The following is a 10063-nucleotide window of genomic DNA, read 5'->3' as shown; positions in this document are numbered from 1 at the left end:
CGCATGGTTCGCTATGTTGCCAGCTAGAAGCTTTGCTCGGTCAGTGGTGCCACTGGCGTAGCTAGACCTACTGCCACCAGGGGTGGACCCTAAGTTTGCCACCCGGTGCAGGTAAGAGCGGGGCAAAGAGTGTGGCGATCTACAGATGACTTGTTGCGGGGGCTGGGGGGGTCTGGTAACCTACGGACGACTTGTTCTCAGGGCGCAGTGGGGTGGTGGTAGTCAAAAGACATGACTTGCTCACCTCCGCCGCCCCCAAAAGCAGTGCCACCCACTGAGTGGTGCAAAGTAGCAGTGCTCCTGATTGACAGCTGAGGAGGCACTATTCATTTCGGTGTGGTGATGGAGACTACCACACTGAAATGTGTTAATCTAATGCCCGATGCATGCTACTTGGCAGGGCTGAGAGTCTTTTTCACTTACTCAACTACAGTGTGGATTCAAATCTATTTATGAATGAATTTCCAAATTCAGTCGACAAATGTCGCTAACTGTATTCATTTTTCAAAAAATACTGAAGCGATTTGTTCCTGGAACAAAGTTTGACAAAAGGGATTGATTACAGGCGGCGCCAGTAGAAAATCCGTCAGGTGGCAAGCTATGGCCCACAAGCATCAAAAACAGCATTTCCCAAACTTCCCATATCTGGTCCAGCCCTCCCACCTCTCCTCCCCGGTATGGAGTCGCCTTTCGTTTGTTTCTAATTTCAGAGTACGTACAGCTTTAACTAGGAGGAGTCGTTCTCTTCTCCCTCTCCTTTCTGTTTTAGCATTTTGGGGAAGGGTGAGCTTCTGACGCACGCGGGGTGAATAATTTACTCTGCAGATACAAAGCAATTAATAACTGCAGTGCTGGTCAATAGGCAAAGTTTCCAGCTGCAGCGACTGTTTTTACCGGAGCAAACAAGAACTCATGGAGACCTCTGGAAAAGTAAGCATATAACTAACCTTCAACTGCAAAAAGATAAAATACTTAAAACTAGACGTGGTATGTTTGTCTTTATATAAAGAAAACACTTTTAATAATCGAATGCGAGTTCGAGGTTGCTAGAGTCCACTTTTACATGGGTAGAAAACTTCGAACACAGAGCACTCACTGATTGTGTGAGTTTGAGCTCGTTAGTCAGCTGTGTCGTAGAATATCCATCTGCCGTAACCTTAAAACGTCACGGAATGCGATACGTAATTGCCTTCCGTAGCGTTTGCTTACTCTAGCATCATGCCCTAATGACAAGCTCTGCGGGAATTAATGCCTCACTAACATGCTCAGTGAGAAACTCCCCCTGTCTTCTCAGACATGACCAGAAACAAACATCACGCCACTTCAGCCGAGCGCGCAGTTATAGCAGAAAACCCGTCCACCAGGCTCGGACTGGCATAGCTGACACCGGGCAATCCCCCAGTGCGCCGCCCGGGGGCTGATTTTGGTACAGGCCGATTTAGCTGCAAAATCGGCCCTGTTCCAAAATCGGCCGAAAACCAGCCCTGGCAAAGAGCTCGGCGGCACCTCCAGTCTACCCCCCCCCCATCCCCCCCTCAGTGGGGAGCGTGGTAGGTCGAGCACTTTGCCAGGGCCGGTTGTGGTTCCCAGTCCGGCCCTGCCTTCCACTGGTCTTTGGTGAAACTGACAGTTGCGTAACCGTTCACAGCAAAGTGTAACTGTCTGGGTGACATTCGCACCAATCGTGTAACCGCTCACAGAATACTGTAACGGTTTATAGAAAAGTATATCCGTCAGCGACTAAAACCTTGAGGTAATATCGACTACGATTCAATGCGCTATAATAACTGTAAAATGTACACATTGGACACAGATGTTATAAACACCCACCCACGAACCTGACTCCCGCTGATACCTACAGGCGATCCAGGTCATTGTACATGCTATTGCATAACATGCTGGGTGAAAAGAAAACTACAGAAAAACCAACATTCTAGAAAGGCTAATGCTCTTGGGAAAGTGAATTACGTTAAACGTGAAATGTAAACAGGATACCTCGCTGACCTAGGTTGTGTATTATTGGTACAGCCTTTTAACGATGTGTTTTCCCCAGTAAAGCTAAGGAAAGAATATAGGACCCGAAAGTCCCCCGGGTCTTTTTAACTACAGCTAGGTAGGGACCCGCCCCACCCAAAACCCTGCTGGTTACTGTTTCATTTTACGTGGACAAAAGCGGTGAAGCAAACGGAAAATAAACTGTAACCTGTAACCTCTTTCATTAGCTGGCCGCGTCACTCGTGTTTCGTGTGCTGGATGGGTGTGGGTGAAGACCAGCCCTCGGGTAGTAACTTAATCCGTGCTGGGACTCTGTGACCAGCAGGACACACCCGTTAGAGCCATGCATTCCAATCGTTAGACTTCCTGGCACGGACTACTTTCATTCCGATGTCAGCAACAACATTCCTATTCAATCAGTTGTCTTCTCACAAGGCCTCACGAGCACGTCTCCGTTTCCTCTGTTTTTAGGTCTCGGCATCGAGACCTATTGTCATGGAGTTCGCTCTGAAGGGACCTAGAGCTGTGAACGCGCTGACCAGGGTCTGTGAACGTGCTTATGCAGGCCGGCCGAAGGCAGGCACACACACACGCACGCGCAGTCTCTCACACACACACACACGCAGACACACCCACACACGTGCAGACACACGCGCGCAGACACACACACACACGTGCCAAGCCCCCCAAGCCCCACTTACCGCATCAGCCGCCACTCCTGATTTCTGCTGCCACCAGTCTCTGGGCCATCCACTCCATGGGCGCGGGCTTCTCGCAAAGACGGAAGTCCCGCCCCACGATAGCCGTGAGCTTGCACATCCCGAAACCGGAAGTTCGGGAGTGTGCACGCTTACGGCTTGGTTTTTTTTTGTGATCGTGTTAGGCATAGCACCATACGTGCAGAGATTCCCACCCACGAGAAGCAATTATTTCTGAAAGGAGTCACAAAACGCTGTTTCACTGTGGCTGTTTGTCAGTCCTGCTTGTGAGAGTGAACTTCACATCAAGTGATGCAGATGCTGTCAGCTGGCCGCCGCAAACCAACAGAAGAAGCCTGAGTGAGGACTGAGCAATCGTATTTATTCCTAGACATTTAATACAGCTTTGAACCATATTTCATAGTTTATCTTCTGTGCGGTATAGTCTGCGTGGTTGTCCGGTTGCTTTAGAAAAATATTTCTGGAGTTGCCCAGCGTAGTAGTGAGTGTGCAGGGTAGTGAGTGCAGAGTAGTGAGTGCAGAGTAGTGAGTGCAGAGTAGTGAGTGCAGAGTAGTGAGTGCAGAGAGTAGTGAAGAGAGTAGTGCAGAGAGTAGTGAGTGCAGAGAGTAGTGAGTGCAGAGAGTAGTGAGTGCAGAGAGTAGTGAGTGCAGAGTAGTGAGTAGTGAGTGCAGAGTAGTGAGTGCAGAGTAGTGAGTGCAGAGTAGTGAGTGCAGAGTAGTGAGTGCAGAGTAGTGAGTGCAGAGAGTAGTGAGTGCAGAGTAGTGAGTGCAGAGTAGTGAGTGCAGAGAGTAGTGAGTGCAGAGAGTAGTGAGTGCAGAGAGTAGTGAGTGCAGAGAGTAGTGAGTGCAGAGAGTAGTGAGTGCAGAGAGTAGTGAGTGCAGAGAGTAGTGAGTGCAGAGAGTAGTGAGTGCAGAGTAGTGAGTGCAGAGAGTAGTGAGTGCAGAGAGTAGTGAGTGCAGAGAGTAGTGAGTGCAGAGAGTAGTGAGTGCAGAGAGTAGTGAGTGCAGAGAGTAGTGAGTGCAGAGTAGTGAGTGCAGAGTAGTGAGTGCAGAGTAGTGAGTGTGCAGGGTAGTGAGTGCAGAGTAGTGAGTGCAGAGTAGTGAGTGCAGAGTAGTGAGTGCAGAGTAGTGAGTGCAGAGTAGTGAGTGCAGAGTAGTGAGTGCAGGGTAGTGAGTGCAGGGTAGTGAGTGCAGGGTAGTGAGTGCAGAGAGTAGTGAGTGCAGAGTAGTGAGTGCAGAGTAGTGAGTGCAGAGTAGTGAGTGCAGAGAGTAGTGAGTGCAGAGAGTAGTGAGTGCAGAGAGTAGTGAGTGCAGAGAGTAGTGAGTGCAGAGAGTAGTGAGTGCAGAGAGTAGTGAGTGCAGAGAGTAGTGAGTGCAGAGTAGTGAGTAGTGAGTGCAGAGTAGTGAGTGCAGAGTAGTGAGTGCAGAGTAGTGAGTGCAGAGTAGTGAGTGCAGAGAGTAGTGAGTGCAGAGAGTAGTGAGTGCAGAGAGTAGTGAGTGCAGAGAGTAGTGAGTGCAGAGAGTAGTGAGTGCAGAGAGTAGTGAGTGCAGAGTAGTGAGTGCAGAGTAGTGAGTGTAGTGAGTGCAGAGTAGTGAGTGCAGAGTAGTGAGTAGTGAGTGCAGAGTAGTGAGTGCAGAGTAGTGAGTAGTGAGTGCAGAGTAGTGAGTAGTGAGTGCAGAGTAGTGAGTGCAGAGTAGTGAGTGCAGGGTAGTGAGTGCAGAGTAGTGAGTGCAGAGTAGTGAGTGCAGAGTAGTGAGTGCAGAGTAGTGAGTGCAGAGTAGTGAGTGCAGAGTAGTGAGTGCAGAGAATAGTGAGTGCAGAGAGTAGTGAGTGCAGAGAGTAGTGAGTGCATAGTAGTGAGTGCAGAGAGTAGTGAGTGCAGAGAGTAGTGAGTGCAGAGTAGTGAGTGCAGAGTAGTGAGTGCAGAGAGTAGTGAGTGCAGAGAGTAGTGAGTGCAGAGAGTAGTGAGTGCAGAGAGTAGTGAGTGCAGAGAGTAGTGAGTGCAGAGAGTAGTGAGTGCAGAGAGTAGTGAGTGCAGAGAGTAGTGAGTGCAGAGAGTAGTGAGTGCAGAGAGTAGTGAGTGCAGAGTAGTGAGTGCAGAGTAGTGAGTGCAGAGTAGTGAGTGCAGAGTAGTGAGTGCAGAGTAGTGAGTGCAGAGTAGTGAGTGCAGAGTAGTGAGTAGTGAGTGCAGAGTAGTGAGTAGTGAGTGCAGAGTAGTGAGTGCAGAGTAGTGATTGCAGAGTAGTGAGTGCAGAGTAGTGAGTGTGCAAGGTAGTGAGTGTGCAAGGTAGTGAGTGCAGAGTAGTGAGTAGTGAGTGCAGAGTAGTGAGTGCAGAGTAGTGAGTGCAGAGTAGTGAGTGCAGAGTAGTGAGTGCAGAGTAGTGAGTGTGCAAGGTAGTGAGTGTGCAAGGTAGTGAGTGCAGAGAGTAGTGAGTGCAGAGAGTAGTGAGTGCAGAGAGTAGTGAGTGCAGAGAGTAGTGAGTGCAGAGAGTAGTGAGTGCAGAGAGTAGTGAGTGCAGAGTAGTGAGTAGTGAGTGCAGAGTAGTGAGTGCAGAGTAGTGAGTGCAGAGAGTAGTGAGTGCAGAGAGTAGTGAGTGCAGAGAGTAGTGAGTGCAGAGCGCAGAGTAGTGAGTGCAGAGCGCAGAGTAGTGAGTGCAGAGCGCAGAGTAGTGAGTGCAGAGCGCAGAGTAGTGAGTGCAGAGCGCAGAGTAGTGAGTGCAGAGTAGTGAGTGCAGAGTAGTGAGTGCAGAGTAGTGAGTGCAGAGTAGTGAGTGCAGAGTAGTGAGTGCAGAGTAGTGAGTGCAGAGTAGTGAGTGCAGAGAGTAGTGAGTGCAGAGAGTAGTGAGTGCAGAGAGTAGTGAGTGCAGAGAGTAGTGAGTGCAGAGTAGTGAGTGCAGAGCGCAGAGTAGTGAGTGCAGAGCGCAGAGTAGTGAGTGCAGAGCGCAGAGTAGTGAGTGCAGAGCGCAGAGTAGTGAGTGCAGAGCGCAGAGTAGTGAGCGCAGAGTAGTGAGCGCAGAGTAGTGAGCGCAGAGTAGTGAGCGCAGAGTAGTGAGCGCAGAGTAGTGAGTGCAGAGAGTAGTGAGTGCAGAGAGTAGTGAGTGCAGAGAGTAGTGAGTGCAGAGAGTAGTGAGTGCAGAGAGTAGTGAGTGCAGAGAGTAGTGAGTGCAGAGAGTAGTGAGTGCAGAGTAGTGAGTGTGCAAGGTAGTGAGTGTGCAAGGTAGTGAGTGCAGAGAAGTGAGTGCAGAGAAGTGAGTGCAGAGAGTAGTGAGTGCAGAGAGTAGTGAGTGCAGAGAGTAGTGAGTGCAGAGAGTAGTGAGTGCAGAGAGTAGTGAGTGCAGAGAGTAGTGAGTGCAGAGAGTAGTGAGTGCAGAGAGTAGTGAGTGCAGAGAGTAGTGAGTGCAGAGTAGTGAGTAGTGAGTGCAGAGTAGTGAGTGCAGAGTAGTGAGTGCAGAGAGTAGTGAGTGCAGAGAGTAGTGAGTGCAGAGCGCAGAGTAGTGAGTGCAGAGCGCAGAGTAGTGAGTGCAGAGCGCAGAGTAGTGAGTGCAGAGCGCAGAGTAGTGAGTGCAGAGCGCAGAGTAGTGAGCGCAGAGTAGTGAGCGCAGAGTAGTGAGCGCAGAGTAGTGAGCGCAGAGTAGTGAGCGCAGAGTAGTGAGCGCAGAGTAGTGAGCGCAGAGTAGTGAGCGCAGAGTAGTGAGTGCAGAGAGTAGTGAGTGCAGAGAGTAGTGAGTGCAGAGAGTAGTGAGTGCAGAGAGTAGTGAGTGCAGAGAGTAGTGAGTGCAGAGTAGTGAGTGCAGAGTAGTGAGTGTGCAAGGTAGTGAGTGTGCAAGGTAGTGAGTGCAGAGAAGTGAGTGCAGAGAGTAGTGAGTGCAGAGAGTAGTGAGTGCAGAGAGTAGTGAGTGCAGAGAGTAGTGAGTGCAGAGAGTAGTGAGTGCAGAGAGTAGTGAGTGCAGAGAGTAGTGAGTGCAGAGAGTAGTGAGTGCAGAGTAGTGAGTGCAGAGTAGTGAGTGCAGAGTAGTGAGTGCAGAGTAGTGAGTGCAGAGTAGTGAGTGCAGAGTAGTGAGTGCAGAGTAGTGAGTGCAGAGTAGTGAGTGCAGAGAGTAGTGAGTGCAGAGAGTAGTGAGTGCAGAGCGCAGAGTAGTGAGTGCAGAGCGCAGAGTAGTGAGTGCAGAGCGCAGAGTAGTGAGTGCAGAGCGCAGAGTAGTGAGCGCAGAGTAGTGAGCGCAGAGTAGTGAGTGCAGAGTAGTGAGTGCAGAGTAGTGAGTGCAGAGAGTAGTGAGTGCAGAGAGTAGTGAGTGCAGAGAGTAGTGAGTGCAGAGTAGTGAGTGCAGAGCGCAGAGTAGTGAGTGCAGAGCGCAGAGTAGTGAGTGCAGAGCGCAGAGTAGTGAGTGCAGAGAGTAGTGAGTAGTGAGTAGTAGTCCATCCACTGCTGTAGGCAGTGGATGGACTTTGTCTTATCTGCTGTGATTGACCGAGCATGTAGGTGTTCAGTTGGTGGAGAACCTACAGTAGCTCTGTGTGACTCAGTGCTTTAAATGGGAAAAAATAAGTGCAGGTACTCATTTAAATGACCTAGAGGTGTGGCAAGTGGGCGGGGCTATGGGCGTGGCTAGGGTCAAGATATGATGATACACATTGACTTCTATACAGGTTGCAGCACATGTCAAAACACAACAGAAATGCATTTATGTTAACAAAACAGTTTAAATCATTACACAAAGTGAAAGGCAAACAGGATAATATGTTAAAAATGTCCTTGTTTTGTAATATTTGCAACTTCTTAATGTCATACCGTTATTTGTGCAGAGAGTAGTGAGTGCAGAGAGTAGTGAGTGCAGAGTAGTGAGTGCAGAGTAGTGAGTGCAGAGTAGTGAGTGCAGAGTAGTGAGTGCAGAGTAGTGAGTGCAGAGTAGTGAGTGCAGAGTAGTGAGTAGTGAGTGCAGAGTAGTGAGTGCAGAGTAGTGAGTAGTGAGTGCAGAGTAGTGAGTAGTGAGTGCAGAGTAGTGAGTGCAGAGTAGTGAGTGCAGAGTAGTGAGTGCAGAGTAGTGAGTGTGCAAGGTAGTGAGTGTGCAAGGTAGTGAGTGCAGAGTAGTGAGTAGTGAGTGCAGAGTAGTGAGTGCAGAGTAGTGAGTGCAGAGTAGTGAGTGCAGAGTAGTGAGTGCAGAGTAGTGAGTGTGCAAGGTAGTGAGTGTGCAAGGTAGTGAGTGCAGAGAGTAGTGAGTGCAGAGAGTAGTGAGTGCAGAGAGTAGTGAGTGCAGAGAGTAGTGAGTGCAGAGAGTAGTGAGTGCAGAGTAGTGAGTAGTGAGTGCAGAGTAGTGAGTGCAGAGTAGTGAGTGCAGAGTAGTGAGTGCAGAGAGTAGTGAGTGCAGAGAGTAGTGAGTGCAGAGCGCAGAGTAGTGAGTGCAGAGCGCAGAGTAGTGAGTGCAGAGCGCAGAGTAGTGAGTGCAGAGCGCAGAGTAGTGAGTGCAGAGCGCAGAGTAGTGAGCGCAGAGTAGTGAGCGCAGAGTAGTGAGCGCAGAGTAGTGAGCGCAGAGTAGTGAGTGCAGAGTAGTGAGTGCAGAGTAGTGAGTGCAGAGTAGTGAGTGCAGAGAGTAGTGAGTGCAGAGAGTAGTGAGTGCAGAGAGTAGTGAGTGCAGAGAGTAGTGAGTGCAGAGAGTAGTGAGTGCAGAGTAGTGAGTGCAGAGCGCAGAGTAGTGAGTGCAGAGCGCAGAGTAGTGAGTGCAGAGCGCAGAGTAGTGAGTGCAGAGCGCAGAGTAGTGAGCGCAGAGTAGTGAGCGCAGAGTAGTGAGCGCAGAGTAGTGAGCGCAGAGTAGTGAGCGCAGAGTAGTGAGCGCAGAGAGTAGTGAGTGCAGAGAGTAGTGAGTGCAGAGTAGTGAGTGCAGAGTAGTGAGTGCAGAGTAGTGAGTGCAGAGTAGTGAGTGCAGAGTAGTGAGTGCAGAGTAGTGAGTGTGCAGGGTAGTGAGTGTGCAGGGTAGTGAGTGTGCAGAGTAGTGAGTGCAGAGAGTAGTGAGTGCAGAGAGTAGTGAGTGCAGAGAGTAGTGAGTGCAGAGAGTAGTGAGTGCAGAGAGTAGTGAGTGCAGAGTAGTGAGTGCAGAGTAGTGAGTGCAGAGTAGTGAGTGCAGAGTAGTGAGTGCAGAGTAGTGAGTGCAGAGTAGTGAGTGCAGAGTAGTGAGTGCAGAGTAGTGAGTGCAGAGTAGTGAGTGCAGAGTAGTGAGTGCAGAGTAGTGAGTGCAGAGTAGTGAGTGCAGAGTAGTGAGTGCAGAGTAGTGAGTGGTGAGTGCAGAGTAGTGAGTGCAGAGTAGTGAGTGCAGAGTAGTGAGTGCAGAGTAGTGAGTGCAGAGTAGTGAGTGCAGAGAGTAGTGAGTGCAGAGAGTAGTGAGTGCAGAGAGTAGTGAGTGCAGAGAGTAGTGAGTGCAGAGTAGTGAGTGCAGAGTAGTGAGTGCAGAGTAGTGAGTGCAGAGTAGTGAGTGCAGAGTAGTGAGTGCAGAGTAGTGAGTGCAGAGTAGTGAGTGCAGAGTAGTGAGTGCAGAGTAGTGAGTGCAGAGTAGTGAGTGCAGAGTAGTGAGTAGTGAGTGCAGAGTAGTGAGTGCAGAGTAGTGAGTAGTGGGTGCAGAGTAGTGAGTGCAGAGTAGTGAGTGCAGAGTAGTGAGTGCAGAGTAGTGAGTGCAGAGTAGTGAGTGCAGAGTAGTGAGTGCAGAGTAGTGAGTGCAGAGTAGTGAGTGTAGAGTAGTGAGTGTAGAGTAGTGAGTGTAGAGTAGTGAGTGTAGAGTAGTGAGTAGTGAGTGCAGAGTAGTGAGTGCAGAGTAGTGAGTAGTGAGTGCAGAGTTGTGAGTGTAGAGTTGTGAGTGTAGAGTAGTGAGTGTAGAGTAGTGAGTAGTGAGTGCAGAGTTGTGAGTGCAGAGTTGTGAGTGCAGAGTTGTGAGTGCAGAGTAGTGAGTGCAGAATGCAGAGTTGTGAGTGCAGAGTAGTGAGTGCAGGTGCAGAGCAGTGAGTGCAGGTGCAGAGCGGTGTGTGCTGTTGAGTGCAGAGTGCTGTGTGCTGTTGAGTGCAGAGTGCTGTGTGCTGTTGAGTGCAGAGTGCTGTGTGCTGTTGAGTGCAGAGTGCTGTGTGCTGTTGAGTGCAGAGTGCTGTGTGCTGTTGAGTGCAGAGTGCTGTGTATTGGCAATGTAAATGACAATGTCATTTGTTTATGATTTAAAGAAAAAAAAAGAAATGTCATGAGCAATGCCAATAGCTCTTCCTTTAATGATGCCGAGACCATTGCATTGTAAATGCTTGTTAATGCTTGTATTCAATTCTCGTATCCCATGATGCACTCAGGTGGTTGTTTTCAATACCCTTTTGTATTTCG

The 10063-nt window shown here is 49.8% G+C and overlaps 1 protein-coding gene across 2 annotated transcripts in view; it reads left to right on the top strand.

Moving 5' to 3' along the window:
- Positions 1–708: 708 nt before the first annotated feature.
- Positions 709–10063, top strand: part of LOC147727487 (alcohol dehydrogenase 1-like) — a 241734-nt gene continuing 232379 nt past the window's right edge. The window contains exon 1 of one of the 2 annotated variants that reach the window (XM_086961559.1): positions 709–930. In XM_086961559.1, the coding sequence (XP_086817685.1) occupies positions 913–930 (18 nt within the window). In that variant the 5' untranslated portion in view covers positions 709–912. The remainder of the gene's footprint in view (positions 931–10063) is intronic. The other variant, XM_086961560.1, reaches the window with a different exon arrangement.

The sequence above is a fragment of the Lissotriton vulgaris genome, chromosome 3_1, assembly GCF_964263255.1.
Source record: "Lissotriton vulgaris chromosome 3_1, aLisVul1.2, whole genome shotgun sequence".
NCBI classification, from domain to species: domain Eukaryota; kingdom Metazoa; phylum Chordata; class Amphibia; order Caudata; family Salamandridae; genus Lissotriton; species Lissotriton vulgaris.
This window is presented reverse-complemented; position numbering and strand designations above follow the sequence as displayed.